Source organism: Labrus mixtus, chromosome 2, assembly GCF_963584025.1.
Source record: "Labrus mixtus chromosome 2, fLabMix1.1, whole genome shotgun sequence".
NCBI classification, from domain to species: Eukaryota; Metazoa; Chordata; class Actinopteri; order Labriformes; family Labridae; genus Labrus; species Labrus mixtus.
In genome coordinates this window covers 31936196-31956195 of record NC_083613.1, presented here as the reverse complement: position 1 = coordinate 31956195, position 20000 = coordinate 31936196, and the positions used below count along the sequence as shown (strand labels likewise).

At 43.8% G+C, this 20000-nt stretch overlaps 2 protein-coding genes across 4 annotated transcripts in view; one reads left to right on the top strand and one right to left on the bottom strand.

The window, feature by feature from the left end:
* Window positions 1-16321, top strand: part of LOC132992556 (putative methyltransferase NSUN7) — a 22538-nt gene extending 6217 nt beyond the window's left edge. The window contains exons 5-12 of the mRNA XM_061061945.1: window positions 515-667; window positions 1474-1651; window positions 3265-3478; window positions 3569-3712; window positions 4056-4157; window positions 5184-5301; window positions 11555-11675; window positions 15065-16321. Coding sequence (XP_060917928.1) covers window positions 515-667; window positions 1474-1651; window positions 3265-3478; window positions 3569-3712; window positions 4056-4157; window positions 5184-5301; window positions 11555-11675; window positions 15065-15913 — 1879 coding nt within the window. The 3' untranslated portion in view covers window positions 15914-16321. The remainder of the gene's footprint in view (window positions 1-514; window positions 668-1473; window positions 1652-3264; window positions 3479-3568; window positions 3713-4055; window positions 4158-5183; window positions 5302-11554; window positions 11676-15064) is intronic.
* A 2723-nt stretch (window positions 16322-19044) lies between these two features.
* The window catches only part of apbb2b (amyloid beta (A4) precursor protein-binding, family B, member 2b), a 63554-nt gene continuing 62598 nt past the window's right edge, over window positions 19045-20000 (bottom strand). For all 3 annotated transcript variants that reach the window (XM_061061919.1, XM_061061927.1, XM_061061934.1), the window contains one exon: window positions 19045-20000. This exon is cut by the window's right edge and continues 884 nt beyond it. The gene's annotated coding sequence lies outside the window, so the exon portion shown is untranslated.

Here is a 20000-nt window from a genome sequence, read left to right as displayed (position 1 = left end):
GTGTGTGTATTTCTATATGTGTTTCTATGTGTGTGTTTCCATATGTGTGTGTGTTTCTATGTGTGTGTGTGTGTGTTTCTATGTGTGTGTGTTTCTATGTGTGTGTGTCTGTGTGTGTGTGTCTATGTGTGTGTGTGTTTCTATGTGTGTGTTTCTATGTGTGTGTTTCTATGTGTGTGTGTGTGTTTCTATGTGTGTGTGTTTCTATGTGTGTGTGTTTCTATGTGTGTGTTTCTATGTGTGTGTGTTTCTATGTGTGTGTGTTTCTATGTGTGTGTTTCTATGTGTGTGTTTTTCTATGTGTGTGTTTCTATGTGTGTGTTTCTATGTGTGTGTGTGTGTGTTTCTATGTGTGTGTTTCTATGTGTGTGTGTTTCTATGTGTGTGTGTTTCTATGTGTGTGTTTCTATGTGTGTGTTTCTATATGTGTGTGTGTTTCTATGTGTGTGTGTGTTTCTATGTGTGTGTGTGTTTCTATGTGTGTGTTTCTATGTGTGTGTGTGTCTTGTTTCAGGTGGAAGACGAAGCTAGCGGCCTCGCTGGCTCGCTGCAGAGTGAAACAGAGTCTGCAGAGCGTCTCCTGTTTTCTATCTGATCCCGTCAGGACCAAACAGAACAGAGCCAAACGTTTGCCCCTATACGCATGGGTCAATACTCTGAAGACCAGGTACCCTCACACTCACAGCCTTTTCTTACCTGCTGAAAACTTCAGGACATTGTCTCTCACTTAGGCCATAACACCGGAAAGGTAGCGGGGGGATAAAAATCAAACTACAAGTGAATTAAAGTTTTTCATTATTTAAGAAAAAGGCATTTTCCTCCTAATCACAGTAACGACGTGGAAAATTAGACCTTCAGTGGCTCCTCCCGCTTACACCTGCAGTAAATTTTCCTGACTTTCTACCTCGCCTTGGAGGTCACAAGAAGGCTGGCAGGAAAAAAAAGTCAGTGTGAACATTTCAGCCGCTTGCATTCACACGTGCAGCTCATTTTGAAAATGTCAGGAGTTTTGTGCATGTGTGAAAGCATCCTAATTTTCTGTCTTACTTCTGTGTACTTAAAGAGTTAAAACGAGAAACAAGAGAGGCTTTCGGCCAATTTAATACTCGTTTCGGAACCTGTTCAATCCAGAGACAAATTATATTTTTGTGTCATACATCAGGGGGAATATATTATCAGTATGATGAAGAGTGTTCAACTTTAGCAGAGAAGCTGTGAGTGTACATCGACAGGTGAGGGGAGGGATGCAGTACGGGGTTAATGGTGAGTGAAGTTCACTCGGTCGTATCTGAGACGGGGAGGCTTCAGCAAGTTTTACAGCTTGAGGGGGAGAAGTGATCCTGTTGTCTGTAGTGAACAGGATGCGTCACTCTTTACTTCACGACACAACCTGTGCAGGAGTCAGTCGACGTTCCTGCCTGAAATAAAACCTTTAAAATGAAACCCGAGCTTAACCTCTGCTTCTGCCTGCAGCGTCGTCGAAGTGTGTGAAGCCCTGAAAGGCGCAGGATTACGAGAAGCGAAGAACCTGACCGATCTCGAGGAGTCGACGTTCAGCAGAGACCCGCTCTGTGCGGACACGCTCGTCCTCTCTCGACGGCTTCTCGCTCTGCTCCAGCACAGCACCGTTACACATGCACTCAACATCCAGGCATGTATCGATATGTGTGTGACGTGAAGCGTGACTAAGCAAATTACAAGTTAGACTCATCAACTGAAAACATACAAACTATTACAAGACTGCATGAGAATATTGTAATCTAACTTAACTGATATTTGCTCATTTATTTACAAATTCTAAGTTAAAATTTTCTTGAGTTAAAAATCAGCTAGTTGAGAATCGTCAGTGGTTTATCGTTCTCATGTCGTCCAGGTCAGAACGGGAAACTTACTGGGAAACTTTCATGCCTTTTACATATTGTACTACTGCGGAAGCCTTAAGCGGACATGCTTCGATGTTACCATGGTAACGAGTGACTTCCAGCTGTTTTCTGGAGATCTGGACTTATCTATCTTGTTTCTCCAGAGTTGCAAAAAGCATAAAAACAAACATACTTTATGTACATACTTTACAATACTTTAGCTCATTAGTGTAGGCAGTGGTGACGTCTGGAATATCACAGTGACCACAGTTGTTTAGTTTTTTAGATCACCAGGCAGCGGATGATCCTGTTATCTGGAGATAAAGAGATAAATGAATCCACTTTTAGCGGTAAACCAGCGATGTCACCCTAAGAAATCATGACGAAAGAAAAGAACACAAATTACATGTTTTCACAGGAAAATTAGGAAAATCTAATTGGTGCATGAATGCTTGGGGTTTCCGTATACTCCAGATTTACATCTTCATATGAACAGAGGAAATTCTACCAATTTTCATGATTTCCTAAACTGTCGATAACCAACCGAAAAGACGAAGACGGTAAAAATCTGATAACTGATTTAAGTCCAACTGCTAACAAATAAGCTCTGTACAAAATAACTGTTAGCATGCTGACATTACTCTTAGGTAGGAGTTCATGCCTTTGCTTTCTTGTCCTGTCACAGTATCAAAGCAGGAAAAGGTTCCTTTATTGTTTTCTTTTCTAACATCACTGTTAGCTTCAAGCCCTCCTACTTTTTATTTAGGCTAACACGCGAAAACTGTTAGCTATGAAGTGGTCGAATGCTAACACTAGTTGTTGCCTTACTGAGGGAAGCAACTTGTAGACTATATAATTTTACCTTAAATGTAGTTTCATGTGTTTAAACGAAGCGGCAACGTCCTGTGTTAAAAAATTCAGCAAAGTGCAAAAAAACTGCAGTACCTCCAGTGTCCACTTGAGGCTGGCTGCAAAATCCAGGGAATCCCTTAGGTCCTATATTCAAATGCTTACTTATACTGCAGAAATAAACGTGTTTACAGCCTGGTTCAAAAAACAAATTTAGCATCATTTGCTAGTTTCTTTATTGATTCTCACCCGACAGAGGCTGACATTTCTATAACTCATCAGTTTAGATTTTAATAAGGCACAGAGTTATTCATAAATTTGCATAATTAGACGCTGATCTGGCTGACAGGTGGACACATTGTAGTGTTTGTCAGAGGGCTACAGACCTGCCTCAGCTCCACCTCTTTGCCCCTTACTAGATTGATCAAATGTTGAGATAGGATTTCCAATATGGCGACCGCCATTGTTCAGAAACCAATGGGTGACATCACTGAGACTACGTCCATATCTTACACAGTCTATGGTCTGCACCTGTGTTTGTGTCTCTGTGCAGGACAGAAGTGTGTGCGTGGCGGTGAGCGCACTACGCCCCCTGCTGTTTGAAAAAGGTGACGTCCTGGTGGTGGGGTCTTTCTCCGCCGTCACTGTGGCTCACGTAGCCGTTGTGGCTGCTGAGCGCTCTGGCCGAGTGTTGGTGTGTGCCGCTGATCACACAGCTTCACACATGGAAGAGATAAAAGAGCTGCTCGCACTAATGGACATCAAAAGTGAGAATACGTTCAAACGTTTATATTCATAGATTCATTCCTTCTGTAGAAACGCTTCACTTCAACGTTGCTAATTTATGTCCAATGCAGATATTCGAGTCCTGTCAGAGGCGTTCTCTGGTCTGGACGAGTGGGACGCCAGTGTTCAGCGTTTAAAGGTCATCATGGTGCTACCTCAGTGCTCATCCTCCGCCCTCAATGACCCTGTACCCACAATGCACAGCGAACACGGAGGTACATTCAAGCGGCAACCTCAAGGTTGAAAAATGAAGCAGATGCAGGAGTGCAAAAAAACTGCAGTTCCTCGAGTGGCCACTTGAGGCTGGCCCCAAAGCCAAGGAAGCTCCATTAAGTCCCATATTAAAAATGCCCATTTTGAAAAACAAAGGAAAAAATTGACACAAAATATAGATAAAGGGATTGTAGGGAAAGAGACAGTAACAATAGGGAAACTGATAATGAGATCAAAATCTTAACTTCTAAAAAATAAAATATTAAAATGTTATTGATGGTTATATAAAGAGCTTCTGTCCCTTTTATGTTTTCACTTAAAAGATCTGTGTCGTTCTGTTGGCAGACTGGGATCTGCTGCATGACTTGTCGTACGGTTCAGTATCGCAGAAGAAGAAACAAACAATGGCCACGCAGCAGGCACGACTTCTCGCACATGCTCTCTCCTGTAAGTACAAATCGAGACGACACACACACAGATACATGGATGCTGAACAATTTGGAAGGAGGAGAAACTCACACCACTCTTGGAGAGGTGCTGACTCAAAAGAAAGCCTGAGTACACCCCAATCTCTTCGAAAGAGGGGGCGTGGTCAGACACAGCTCATTTACATATTTAAAGGTACAGACACAGAAACAGTCTGTTCTGAGCAGGGCTGAAATAGAGGGGTTTATAGACATGATCAAATACAGGATCAGAGTGGATTTAGAACAAGAAACTTCACACACATGTTTTGAGGAGCTCTGAGACTTAAACTGGTTGAAGAGGAGGAGGATATCTGACCTTTAATTTTTTTTTTTTTTTTTTTTTTTTACCCACATCAAGAAACAAATTCTTATTATGTGTAAGTTATTATGTGTAGTGTTGTCTGTGTAGATTCTCAGTCATCCAGGTCATGGAAAATTCAAACCTTGATCCAAACCAAGAAACTGGACTTGGTTGAAGATCTTGAAGACATTTCACCTCTCCTCCAAAAGGCTTCTTCAGATCTAATATATCTGGTGGATGGTGCTAGAAATTTAAGCCTCTGTGGCTCATTAACATGCTAATGATGCTAGTCATTGAGGATGACTCACAATAGAGTCATTTGTGGGACGTTGGGGTCACATGTGGGAGTGGGGCTCCAGTTGTTTTAGAGAGAATTCAGAACAGTATTGTAGGTTGGTGATAGATGGTGTCTCAGACCACCACCTCGGTTAAGAGATGGTTTTTCCACCTTAACAAATAACTTCTTTAACACCCCTTTCAAACCAACGGTCTTCCCTGGCCGGGATGTGCACTTTGTCATGTTCCAAGGGAGTTCAGAACTGAAGAAGGAGGGGAGGAGAAACCTCTCTTCTATCAAGTCCAGTTGCCTTTGGATCAAGCTTCAAATTCATAGTGTTGTGTTTTTTCCAAGCATACCGTTGATAACATGCCATCAATTTAAAAAAAGGACGATTGTCTCTGTTCAATGTTTTCTCTGTCCGTCAGTCCCAAAGGTTCAGACGGTGGTCTACTGCACACGCTCAGTGTATCCCGAGGAAAACGAACAGCTGGTGAAAAGAGTGTTAGAGAAAACACACACTCCCTCCAAACTGCTGCCTTTCAGGTAAACACACACATGCTAGTTATTCCTGGTGCATTTAAAGAATAACAGGAAACAGAAGGTGTTTAATCACAGGTTTTTTCTTGGACCCAACAGAGAGAAACAGAAACAGATGACTGCCTTCTTATAGTGAAGCTCACATGCTTTAAAGAGGACACATTCTCCACCTTCTCAAACTTTTCAAACAGTCCCCCTGTGGTCTAAATGAAACATCTGTGCTGTGCTTTGGTCAAAATATAACATGAATCAAGCACCAGAGGAGGTTTGTGACCCTGTATAAACCAGCTCTCTCAGAACGCTCCGTTTTGGTGTGTGTGTCTCTTTAAATGTAATGACCCCCCCCCTGAGTTTTCCTGGTAGACATCACTCCTCTGTAGAGAGAATAAAAATGTCAGACCTGTGTAAAAGTTTTGTTCTAGTCTGGGGGTGGAGTCCATGGGTGGAGATACCAGGGGAGGGGAGGGGATTTTTTTTTTACCAGAATCCCACTGTGATGTCACAAGGAGAGCACATTTGAAACTGAGCATTTTTCTCTGTGTTGTAAGACTTATGCAGACCACAAACAAAGGACTGGATGGATTTATTTCACATTTTGTGGGTCAGTAGACTCTCAGGTTACCCAAAGAAATGTTCAAAAACACTGTAGAAGTGGATTTTTCATAATATGTCTCCTTTAAAATGTATAAGAAGCAGGAATTTAGTGATTTAGCTTTTCACAGCCACAGGGATTATGCAAGATTATTGGACCCAAGTTTATCCATCTACGAGTTCTCTTCTAGGGATTTCTGGGGGGACCATTTCTGCCATTATTTGGACAGGACAGGAGGAAAATGTTTGTCTATATATGACTTAATTCTAAACGACTCCTTTTGCTTCAAAACGGTCGTATCAGCGCAGCACGGGCCTGTTTTGTCCTCTGAGCTGCACGGTGGATGTTTGTGTAGAAAGAGGGTCGTTGTTGGCGTCTCAGGAATAACAAATTAATTCCGCAGTTACCAGGATGGACTTGCAAACCGACTACGTGCACACTTCCTCCTGCTGTATCAGAATGTGTACTTAGTGCACTCAGGCACAAAGTAATACTACTAATGTGAGCGCAGACCAGCGGGGAAAAGAGGGGAGGGGGGAGCAATCGTGCTCAGGCACTGTGCGAAACAATCATGCCTAATGTGAAAACGGCCTAAGTAATCCTCACACTCTCCTGGCCACCCCGGTCAGAAAACGCCTGGCTCCGCCCCCCCTGCAGCTGAAGCTCTTGGGACAGCTTCGTCATCAGAGGTTAATAGGTAACAGCTGGCAGAGCAGCAACTTGAATGAAACACTATTGCTTATGTCACCTGGCCTTGTGAAAGACACTGCTCCTGAAGGTGTTTGTGAAAAGCTGAATGAGGCCAAAGGACCAACATCCCAACAATCCTGATAGCCTCCACCCTAAATGGTTAGAAGCAATCAAATGTTGAAACTAGAGCTGTCAGCGTTAACTGCGATGTGATTAAGGTCAGAAGTGAATATTCACTATTTTTAATCACATTAAATCGTGTGCTAGTTTGTCTCCTTCACCTCCTGGACAGCTCAAGAAAAAAAAATTAAAAATCCACCTTGTTAACCGTTCCCTTAGCTATTTTTTATCAACTTTTAGATCTGTAGCGAGTTACATTTTCTGTGGTAGTAAATGTTTTAATTTTTGATCTACCGGAAATCTCTAATTTTCCTTCAAAATAAAAGCAGGTTTTTATTCAAACTAGAAGAAAAGCAGATAAGCAGATATGGGTTAAGACAAAATCTGAAACAAAAACAGAACAAAAAATGTTGAGAACTGCAAAATAATGACGTTTCCAACATGCCATTAGTTGTGATTTATCTTTTGAAATTCAGCGATTAACTGCTGTGTTAAAATAAGGGAATCATTTGACAGCCCGAGTTGAATCTGTATTTTAAAAAACAGAAATAGTTGCCAGACAGTCTCACGATGCTGGACTCATCCACTACGCATCGTTCAAACACCTGATGTAAAATCTTTAAGTGCAGTCCTCACAATGAAGACCAAATGACAATATGAGACTAAATGGACTATTAAAGATTAGCATAGAGTGTCAGAGCTCATTTCATAGCCTCGTAAACAAATAGCTCAGCTCAAACAGCTGTTCATCTGAATGTGTTTTATAACTGCAGAAGCCCAATTAAAGCGAGCGCGGAGCTTTATCTGCGTGTTACAGGCTGCTGGAGGGACTTTAAGAGACAGAGAGTGAGGCGGTAAATAAAGTCTGCGTACTGTTAATATGACAAGAGGACGTCGTATCTGTGCATATACTGACGACACAGGTGTCTGTGTTTACTGTGAGTGTAAATCTGTGTGAGGCCGATGGCGGGCGGGCGATCGGCGGTTCCTCCAACACTCGGGGTGAACGAGGAGGAGAAACTTTCAGAGGATGTTTCCGTCAGAGTGATTTTCTGATCTCAGTCCGTCCTCTTGAAGAAATCAAAGCGTTCTTATATTTAGTCACGTCAGCTCTTTTATCGGCCTACCAATGTGTAATGAGACGATCAGCAGCTGTTTCACCTTAAAGCACACGTCTCCTGTAGCACCTGTCTGTGCTCTAAGGACTGAACATGAAGCAGATAAAGTTAATATTCTAAACTGCAACAAAGATGCTTTCCTTGTGTATACTGTATAAAAAGATTCAATCAAATAAAGGGCCGCATATAGCCTAGCACCCCATGTATGGAGGCTATAGTCCTCCAAGCGGGCGGCCCGGGTTCAAGTCCGACCTGTGGCTCCTTTCCTCTTTCCTCTCTCTCCCAATTTCCTTCACTGTCCACTGTCCTATCAAAAGATGACAAAAAAGCCCCCAAATAAATATTTCAACAAAAAACAAAAACACATAAAATCTGTTATTTTCTCATTTTTAAAATTAAAGGAGGAAGGAAATACACTTTAGGTAAGTCTCTACAAAGAGAGCCTGGTTCACTAAGTGTGGATTTTGGCTTAAAAATTAAGCTTGCTCCCTCTCAAAGTGTAATCCACATATAACCAGAGGTGAATCTGACAGCACTCACTCTCGTTGCAGAGAACACCAAAGTTTGTCAATGGAAGTCAACAAAGAAAAATGAAGAGGAATTAGCCATCTATAGGAGAGAGAAAAAGAAACAGGCAGAGGAAGAGGAGTAAATCGTTTGCTGGCAGACATGATGGTGATGAAAGCTGTTTTTGCCCGGGGCCCAAACAGACTCTAGAATCGCCACTGCATATAGCATTGATGATATTCAGGCACAAACATGCCCATAAAGCTGTCCTGATCCGTACTGTCTGCTCTTGTTTTTTGGAGGAAACATGTCTGCACTGTGTGGAGCTGTGCTGTCACGATGACGGAGCTGTTTTCTCCACATGAAGTCGATAAGCTAGGAGGGGAGTGGAAAGTCATACTTCATTTTCAGGGTTTATTTTGATGCCAGATTTGAAAATGAAGGATGAGTTTTGACGTTTAACAGAGGACAACTTGGAAAAGGGCTCCAGACGGTCTCCACAGATGTTGATGAAGTGTCGGGCTGCTGACAGCCGACAGATTTAACTCCTGGTTATATTAATAAGAGTCAAAAGTTACATTCAAGACGTTATTTACAGACATTCAGAAGAACAGGAAAAGTTTGTCATCTGCGGCGCAGTTACCGCCAACTCTCAACAGAGGGTTTAACTGCGTGTGGCTGTTAACGCTGGTGTTTGTGAATTAGACGCTTTAGTAAGGGGACACATTTCCCCAAATGACTGCATAATGGATACTTTAGATATGCGCTACAAGCAGCGGTGCACAGAGAAGCTGTTTCTTCTGCAGCGCAGTTATAGGCGCATTTAACCCTTTGTGTGTTTTGATTCATTTGCACAGATTAGCGGTCTCAAAAGCTGCAGCATAGTTATACAGAGAGAGTGCCGCTGACTCCTTCTGTCCTTGCGTTTTTAAGTTGTAAACTCATTGTAACAACCCGGATTCACAAACAAAGCATGAAGAGCGCTTGACTCTGAGTTACAAAAGGCCCACATGAGGGGAACTCCATGTTGAGATACCACATGTGGAATAAAATAAGCATGCTCCTTCTTTTAGGTGTAGTTTTACAGATTTAAATTTGTTGTGATATTTCCTTTATGATCATTTAAATTGGTTGGAAAAGCAACTTTAACAAGTGCAGTCGCCGATCTCCAGTGGTTTCAGCTATTGCACAAAAAAAGAAAGTCTGGGGAGCTGTGAGGTTCATGCGAAGTGTGAGGAAAGTGATCTTTTGTGAAGAAAACAAACATTTAAAAAAAAGGGTGAAAGAATGGAGGCACTCTTAAAACAGGTCTCGTTACAACCCAAGTGTAGCAACACAAACAGCCTCCTTCACAGTGTTGCTCTCAGCACACAGTCTGCCACGTAAAAGGCAGGTTATTGCAACACCTGAGGAAGAGGCAATTGAGCTCGAAGGTGCAAATACAAGTTAATGCTCACCTAATGTCTGTGCAACATATTTTAGAATGGAAAAAAGAGCCAATGAGAAACAAACACTCACCTGCACAATATGACGAGGAAACAGAAATATAGAAACAGTGCATACAAATACAACCTGCTGTAGTGATGCAGAATTGTAACCAGGGGTTTATCACACATGACTTCACGATTGAAGCAGTCACGGATACAACACATCACCTTTCTAAAAATGTGATTGTAAAAGGTGCAACAGTGTATGGTAAGTCGTGACGTAAAAAAAACAATGCGGAAGTAGCTACAGAAAAAATCCTGGGTGTCTGGCAGGAGAAACTCCGGGTGAAGTCCGGGCTAAAAATGTGGGTGTTTGCGTACACACATACAGCTCCTACTGGACTTATCAGGAGTTTTTCTGCAAGTGTGAAAGCCTTATTATAGGTCAGGGTGATTCTGCTTTTCAAACTCATGTTGAAGTTCATCTTTAAAACCTCACATCTTTCAAACCTTAAAAAAAGTAAATCTCATCTCCTCCAGAGAGGAACAGATCTCTCAGATTTTCGGGTTTTTTTTGCCTCAAGTTTAAATCATTATGTGTTTCCATCAGTTTGCAGGAGAAAAGTCACTCTGATTGAAATGGCAATGGGTGCAGATTTAAACCCTCACAGGGCTTTCATTGGGAATTTTTTAATGTGAATGAAGGTCAGCAGCACGTCATTTCCATATTTTAACAGAATGTAATCCGGGGTTCGGTCCACCGAGAATACTAAACCTACATTTTCTAACTTGTCGTTTGTGGAGGGCGCTCACAGCAGATGTTGTATATCGAGCTACCAGCAGAGACAGCTGGCTGTGAAGGGCCAATAAACATGTTTGTCCTCAGGTTCTGTGCTGAACAATCTGCTGGACCAACTCCTCAAAACCACTTACACATAAAGTAGACAACTGGGCATTTCAACTTTTACATTCGGCAACTATTAACAATGTTTATATTAAAAAAAAAAAAAGTTTTCTGCCTTTAATAAAGAGACAGGACATTGGATGGAGTCGGAGTCATTGAAAGGGAGAGAGTGTGGGGGGGACATGCTGCAAAGGAGCCCCAGGCGATTCTCGAGTCTTTTGGGGCCCTGGGGCGACAATTAATTGGGGGGCCCTCCAACCAGCGTTATGTCTGCCAGGAATTCAACGCTCTTCATCTTTCTTTTTTGACTCCCAGATAGATAGTTCCTCTTTTCATTTTCCTTCAGTGGTTTAATTTTAATGAAGGAGGTGGTGAGAGTGAGTGCTGTGAAATGGGGCCTCATTAGGGAGGTCTCCTACTGTCATTGCAAAATTTGCACATTTTGAGCTAATGCTGCAGTTTTAAGTTTGTTGGTCTTAGGGGGGGCGCTTACTGGCCTGGGGGGGCCCCAAGCAGTTGCCTGCTTTACCTGTTGACTGGCAGCGCCTTAGGTCGGACCCCACCTGTGAAGACCGGCGCCCCAACCATGAACTACTTTATGTCCAAATACTGCTTTAAATGAATACATCAATCAGTCTTTTTCTGTAAAGTGCCAATTCACAACAAATGTAATCCAACGACACTTTGCAAAGAGAGCAGGTCTAGACCGCAAAACTGTTTTTTTTTTTTAAATTGGTTGTCAAGGTAATTTATGGCGCCTCCCCTGAAAAATGTCAACTCTTCAGTGCAACACTTTCATTTGTTTACAGCGATTCCTTTGAATTAATGTGACAATGATGAATTTGTGTACCTTTCCAAATCCTTCTCCACCTGCTCTGTTTCTCTTCTCTCTCTCTCTCAGGGTAAACGGTCCCATTTTCCCCGACGACTCCCAATCGGGAGACGCGGCGGACTCCAAGTTCTTCAGGCTGGAATCGTCTCCGTTTACAAACGGCTGCTTCATCGCTCGGCTCTCCCGACAGGTGAGAGGAAGACGATGAAGAGGTGTTTAGACGTGCAGAGTGAGGGGGGGGAGTGAGGGGGGGGGGCGGTTAGAGGGGCCAGGGTTTTGTTTAGGGAATGAGGAGTAACAGAGATTGTTTGGTGTGTGTGTGTGTGTGTGTGTGTGTGTGTGTGTGTGTGTGTGTGTTTGTGTGTGTGTGATTGCTTTGCAGCGAGACCTTCCGCTTGTGCTGATGCTGCACTTTTTAACTGTCTGTCTGCAGGGAGGTCAGTCAGCTCAGCTTGTCTGCATCACACACACAAGCAGACACACACACACACACACACACACACACACACACACACACACACACACACAATGACTATCACTGTGAAACACTGCAGCTCTATTCCAGAACTCACATTTAGGATGAAATATGCCGGAGCTCGTGAAATATTTCAGCTTTTTACAGCAAAGATGAATGATTCTTTTCTGTATCTTTCCTCCATCCCTTCAGTCTTGTTGCATCACCTCTTTTCTCCCCCCTCCCCTCCCCCCCTCCTCCCTTTCCTCTCTTGCTCCGCTCATAAAAAAGAAGAAAAATACAACAGACAGAAATGAGAGGCTGCTCGTTTGATCCCCTGCAGCCCGAAAGAAAAAAAAAATGGTGCAGGGAGGGAACTGTGCCTGTGTGTTTGTGTTTTTATCAATATACACTCACAATAACACACATACATTAATTAGAATCTAATGATCAACGTGTCTGATTACATCATCATTCACTACTGCAACGATTCAAGTCACAACAGAGCCGAAGATTTAGCTACACTGACACATTTGGTGTGGTTTCACTGCTGCCCGCATGGACGACTCTTAACTTGTCAAACAGCGCTGGAGGTCGATTGAAAGGGATCTGACGAGGACACAAGGCAGCATGAAGCGAGAGAGAGAGAGAGAGAGAGAGAGAGGGTGAGGCAACAAGAAAACCCTTTTAAAAGGGTGACACAGAAAAACCGTCTACTTTATGATGCAAGCTTTGTTTCTCAAATGTCTTGTCTGTAAAATAGAAAACAAACCTGAAAGGCTGCATTCTTATTTCACTCTGGGATTTTGAATTTGTCAATTATTTCATCACAAAATAACTTTGGATGCATTGTTTAGATTGAATCCTCTGTCGCCCCCCGGTGGTGGAATGAACTCCAAACTCCATGTGATCTGCAGAGTCCCTCTGCACCTTTAAGAAAAAGCTAAAGACCCAGCTCTTTCATGAATACCTACTAACTTAATGATGATGGTCTCCATATTATTGATGATGATGATGGTAATGACGATGGTTTTTGTTTGATAACGACGACTTATAAGATGGTTTCTATACTGATTAGAGCTCTCAAGAACTGCCCTCAATGTTGTGCTTTGCCTCTGGTCACTTCCTGTCAGCACCTGTGTGTCCAATCAGACTCAAAGCTGATCGTTTGCTCTTACTGACATTGTTCCTTTTTTTTTCTAGATCCTTACTTGTGTTGTTCTTACTCTCGCTTTGGATAAAAGCGTCTGCTAAAGGAATTGTAGAATTGTGGAATTGTAGATTGTGATATTTACACCCGACTCAAAAGTGGGGTGAGCATTTTTTTCAAACCTCCAAATCGGGACATCATTGCAGGTCTGAGTTTTAATAATTTGTTTAACTTACTAGTAACTCTGTTAAGGACTTGTAAGGGTGAGGATTGTTTCATGGTTTAGGTGGCACATCCGTAGTTTGAACTCCATTTTTTAGTATTGCAATTGGAACCTCAGCTGAGAAAGTGCAAAATGCTGCAGTTCATCAAGTGTCCACTTGAGGCTGGCTGCAGGAACACTGGAAGGTTTTAGGATTTCATTCAGTGGATATCTTACACATTGGACCTTTAAACACATCTTGACACATACAGCCATCATTCACGCCTCTAATCTGAGAACTGTAATCTTCTCCGTTTGATTACAGACTCTCAGTTTGTCAAAGTAATTAAAGTGTGAGAGCTTATAGGTGACTCAGAGCACATAATGAAGAAGCATTTCAGAGTGAATTAAAAATGCATATGCAGTTTTTTTTAAGCTGTGCACAGAACATTATTTCACTTTTATTGGAGAGGAGATAAAACACAGTTTGATGACTCAGAGGGGGGAGGATGGGGGAGACAAAAGCTTACAGGGGAGTTAAAGGGATTTTCACTCCATTAAGATGTCACTGCAGAAGAAGACATATTCGATCCCTTTGCACATACTCTATGTTCACAGGGAGCAAAATATGCGTGTAGGTGCCAAATGACCTGCCGGCAACATATTCAGTCTTGTATCAACTGAACTTTGAAACTGTTATTTTAAGTTGGAAAAGTTACATATTGTTGCTTTAAAGGGTCACAAACTCTGCAAAATACGCGTGACTACTTATATGTGTCTCTAGTCTGTCTTCAAACCCCCCAATGATGAGAAAAGTCCATCCTCTCCGTCTTCTGCCTGCTCCACTTTTCAGAAAATGTGTGCTCAAACAGGCCGTTTGGAGATTTTCCCTTCATGACATCACAAAGGGCAGTAACCCCTCCCCCAGGTGGGTGACACTCCCACAGCTAGGTGTTTGTTCTGCCCCTCTGAGTCTGCCTTCTCACCGTGAACAATAGGACATGGAGCGAGAAAGCACCGAGTACACCCCAAGCCCTTACAGAGAGGGGGCGTGGTCAAACGCAGTTCATTTACATATTTAAAGGTACAGACACAGAAACAACCTGTTCTGAGCAGGGCTGAAATAGAGGGGTTTATAGACATGATCAAATACAGGATCAGAGTGGATTTAGAACAAGACACTTCACACACATGTTTTGAGGAGCTCTGAGACTTATTTAAACTGAAGAGGAGGAGAATATGTGACCTTTAAAAACGGATAAAAACTATATTTCTGTCATTGCCAGTAATAAGTAGAATATATATTTGGAAGTATGTAGTGCTATAAAGAAAACTGATGCATGTCCATGTGATAAAATAAGATGCTGAGCATGGAAAGCTTATCATGTAAACATTGTTAGCATGTTAGCATGTAGCTCACCAGCAGTGTTGAACAGCTTTCTGAGTTGCTAGCGAGGCTGTTGTTTACCCACAAAGGGAGAAGGAGTGGAAAAGATAAGTGCCTTATGACAGGGACTAGTGCTATCTTTCCAATTATCTCCCACACTCTGATCTGTAAGGATGTAAAAGCCACCAAGCCCCCCCGAGACCCCTGCTCTCCATCTTCCCCTGCAGGCTCTCTTTATGGCTTGTGGCTCATTTCTGCAGCATTTTTCTTGTAGTTGTTGTTGATGCTGTATAGAATCTCCTTATTTGTATGTTACTCTGGAGGCCTGTAGTTTTTAATGAGTCGTATCTTCACATCAAATCTTTTCTTTTTTTTTTTTTTCCAAGGCCGATCCTACAAAGGTAGAAACAGTCCAGGACGTGCTGGCAAGGGCGGCGGCGAAGGGCCTCCTGGGTGGAATCCTTCCCGAACAATCGAAAACGGGTAAAAAAGGGAAGAGCAAGAAGAATCGAGGAGCTTCAGCAGGCAGCGAACCTTCATCCCCCTCGGGCCAACAAGAGCGCGAGACGGGAGGGGAGAGTGTGAGCGGAAAAGACGGATTCACACCTTCAGAACAAGAGGAGCAGAAAGGTGAAAACAACGAGGAGGAGGTTAACGGAGGGAAGAAGAAGAAGGGGCAAAAGCGAAAGGGCAAACAGCGACCGAAACAAACCAACAGGGCGACGACGACCGTCTCCAAGAAGAAACCGACGAAGAAGAAAGCGAAGAGGCGTCTCGCAAAAACGAAAGCGAGGAGATTCCCTCGTCTCACGCTGACATTGATATCCTCGGCTAAACCCCCCAAACACCTGTCTCCCATCACCGCCATCGCACACAAGCTGATCGACGCTCCAGCCGTGGAATCCAAGCAGACAGTCTTCACCTCCCCCCCTGCCCGGCCCGCTCCACCTGCGGCCTCGAGGCAGGTGCAGAGGGCGGAGACGACACAGAAGGACGCAGCTGAACCGGAGAGCCGTCTCAAACTCAGGGGAAAGGTGAAACTGAAAGAAGAGGTCACCGCGCAGGACGTCTCAAAGCTGTCAGATTTTGTCCTGCCGCCCATCTCCGTCCCGTCCTCCGGTTCTTTGAGTGGCAGGAGTGTTGGTTCTCCCTCTCGGCGTCCGTCCCGGTCCTCCCACTCTCAGCTGCCCCAAGTGTCTACATCCTCCTCCTGCGTCTCCCTGCCTGGATTATAAATTGTTTTGTGTTTTTTGCCTTTATTGAATAGGACAAGTGAAGATAGGAGACAGGAAATATTGGAGCGAGGGGGGGGGGCGACATGCAGCAAAGGTCAGAGGTCGGATTTCAATGAACGGCTGCTGCAACGAGGACTACAGCCGCCGTACATGGGGGGTGCGACATAACCGCTAGTCCATCCGGCGCCCCCCATGCCTGGATTATAGACAAGTGTGTTACCCTACCTTAACCCAATTAAACTATTGAAATGATCCGACACTACAGAGAGCCGTCATAAAGCAGAGGACTCCAAAAAAGTGATTCTAAATTAGAAAAATTCTTGTTATCTTTTGTAGCTAATCTAGAGGCATCAGTATTGATTATGTTCTATGACCAGATGAAAGCTCCTCACTGCAGCTTTAAACGCACAGGTTTGTAAAATTCTCTCAATCAAAACAATAACAAAAAGAGGACGTCGAGGCTGACGGGGAATCATGGGAGTTCTCTCTGCTACCTCACCCCAACCCCCGATGGAAACGAACTCAAGAGTTGACCGTAGTCAAAGATGGCATTTGAAATTTGAGATTTTTTTCCCATGATTTAAACCCTGTGAATACGATAAACCTCAGATATGATATCACAAGATGACAGAAAGGATCGGAAAGTAAAGAAATGTATATAATTCAGTTTTACATTCTGTCAGTCTTTCTTTCCAGACCTTCAGATCTCAAACTAACGACGCAATCAGAGTCGTGAACAGATTGAAGGGCTGATGTTCAAGTGACAAACACACAACATACCATTAGAGAAAAACTGGATAATTCAGCCGATAACATCAAAAAATCTTAATGCAAACACCAGAACAGTGGCTCTATATTATAATGCTGTTTATTCTCACAACTGGTTACATTGATAAAGTGTACAAATCAGTGAGCAGCGAACGGAAGCCAACACATCCACCTGTGGGAAATGTGTGAGTTTGACAGAGACGCTGGGAGTCCACTACTGTCTCCTCCTCCTCCCTCACTCCTCTCCTCTCTCTCTCTCCTCCTCTCTCTCCTCCTCCTCCTCTCTCTCCTCCTCTCTCTCCTCCTCCTCCCTCATCTCTCCCCTCCTTCCTCCTCCTACTCCTCTCTCTCTCTCCTCCTCTCTCTCCTCCTCCTCCCTCTCCCTCCTCCTCCCTCCCTCCCTCCTTCCTCCTCTCTCTCTCCTCCTCCCTCTCCTCCTCCTCCTCTCCTCCTCCCTCACTCCTCTCCTCCTCCCTCTCCTCCTCCCTCACTCCTCTCCTCCTCCCTCTCCTCCTCCTCCTCTCCTCCTCCCTCACTCCTCTCCTCCTCCCTCTCCTCCTCCTCTCTCCCCCCTCCTCCTCCTCCCTCTCCCCTCCTCCTCTCTCCTCCCTCCTCCTCCTCCCTCTCCCCTCCCTCCTCTGTCCTCCTTCCTCCTCCTTCCTCCTCCTCCCTCTCCCCTCCCTCCTCTCTCTCCTCCTCTTCCTCCTCCTCTCTCCTCCCTCCTCCTCCCTCCTCTGTCCTCCTCCTCCCTCCTCCTCCTCCTCCTCCTCCCTCTCCTCCCCCCCTCCCCCAGCAGTGGACCCCCAGCTCTGAGTGCACTGTACAGGGGTGAAGATATATTTTCCTCTTTCTGCCGGTTGTTTCTGCAAAGCGGAGCGTGTTGTGAGTTAACCAGACGCCGAGACAATGACACCAAAGTCCGGAGACTTTACCTGCCCAAACTAATAAAATCAGTATATACCCTTTATAAAATAGAATAAATAAAATAAAAAATATTTCTGTTCAGTACATACAGTCGCTCTTTCCACCGTCCACGGGCATGCAAAGGAGATTTACGACTTTCTGTTTCAGCGATCAAAAGAATGCATAGATAATTGCTCAGTTAAGATTCAGCATCAACGTAATCGACAGCTGCTAGAATGTCCGATCACGTCTCCTATTTTCATTATTTGCTCTCGTATTTATCATATCTACAACAATGTATATCACTATTTTACACTTTGGCCATTTGGTGAATAAAAAAAAAAGAAAAAAAAAAAAGGCATTTCATCAGAAAACTCGACATTCAAATATGAAAATAAAAATAAAAACATAGCTTATGACGTTGATTAATGCCAGATGTTACATTAATGTGGATTTTATGTACACACAGATGTTGTCGTTTCATTCACATTTCGACATCCTCGTGACAAAAAGAAGGTGACGTTGGCTTCAGTTTCTCACCGAAATCTCAATTAACACTTTTAGCTCTACAGCCGGATATCTGCTGTTTTCACACACGAGAGAAATAAAAAAAACCTGCAGGATAGTTTTCAAGGTCTGAACGCAAAGGGGGGAATATTTTCCGGGTGAAGTCGGGACTATCCATCCATTATCTACAGTATGCCCGTTTTTTTCCCAGCTGTCATTGGGTGAGAGGCGGGGTTACATCCTCGACTGTTCACCTGTCAATCACAGGACTGACATATAGAGACAGACGACCAGCCACACTCACCAATTCAGAGTCACCAGTTAACCTAAGGAGCATGTCTCTGGACTGTGGGAGGAAGCTGGAGAGAACCCACACATGCACGGGGAGAACATGCAAACTTCACACAGAGAGGCTCCTGTCAGACGGGGATTCAAACCAGGAACCTCCTCGCTGTGAGGCAACAGCGCTAACCACTGCACCACCATGCAGCCCTAAATGATTTGTGTTGTTGGTTTTAGAAAGGCTGTTTACACACTGAGAATGATGCTGCCTACTGTCACACGGTTCAACAGCGATGTGTACTTACTTACAGTTGCCGCTCTTTGATTGGTCAACAGCTGTGCGGTGGAGGGATTTAACCAATGGTGTAGTTCAGCGTTTTCAGCAACCAGCGTCTTAAGCCTAAAAAAAATGTCCCTGGAGTCAGCTGGTTTTTTTTTGTCGCTGCGCTCACAGCTGAAAATAGTTTTTAACACTGCCGCACTCGTCTGTCACTTCTCTCTCATCGACCAATCGAAACAAAAGAGGGGTGGGACTTCCGTTTTTTTCCGAGTCTTATGCAAAGACAGGATTCTTTAAATTGTTTCATTTCCTCAGATAAGATTGAATATTAAGCATGAAGAGGAATTTAAAACAGACTTTACGGTCACAGCCCAACAAGACAACTTCCGTAACCTAGCAACAGTAAAACTGAAACTGAGGTCGTGACCCTAAATGTGTGGCAGTGATCTCCTGTAATGTGTTCACTGTTTGAAAGGACTTCATTAGTTTCTACCTTTACATCCACGCTGGTCAGATGTGTGATTTCAGAAGCTAGCAGAGTGGAATTGAGATTTGTGTGAGACGAAACAAAGAGAGTGATTTGTGGCACAGATGAAAAACAGTCTTACAAAAAAAAAAAAAAAAAAGAAAAGACAGAAAGAAGGCAATGAAAACACGATGAAGGTGCATTCAAGTGAACAGAACCCTGGAGATGTTTAGCAGCCCAGGACGGTCCTGTTGGGTCGAGTCAACATGTCTCTCTCTTTTGGCTTTTTCTCTCTCGGGAAAATCAGCCGAGGCCGGATGGGAGGCGGGCGCTCTCTGCTCCTCGCCTCCTCAAAAGTTCAGCCGCCCAGCTGTGGACAAAAAAAAAAAAAATAATCCTCGCCACCACACCCAGGTACAAAAACACATTCCTTCCAGTCTTCTTCGATGCATGATTCCCTCTGGCCTTTCCTGTCGGCGATCCCCTCATAAAGTCTCTGCTGAGGTGGGAGCTAAAGGAATAAAAATGTCTAATTTCCTCCAGCATGTGTATCAAGCAGCAGCAGCAGCAGCAGCATGCTGATGTCTCCTGTTCCACTCTGTCCACCTGCTGCGTCTCCTCCTCCTCCTCCAGTATGGCTATAGTCTGTCATCTTCCAAACGATAACAAAAGAAGGACACCACAACATGAAACAGGAAGAATAAGAAGTGATGTTTCCTGGTGAAAGGTCACCGCTCGTGCACAGTTGAAGAATAAAAACAAATGAGAAAAAGAAAAAAAAAACAGCGTGGCTTTGATTTGTCACCCCTTCAGTCTCTTGAGAGCAGCAGCAGCAGCAGCAGCAGCAGCAGCAGTGTGTTGATATAGTGGAGATTTTTTTT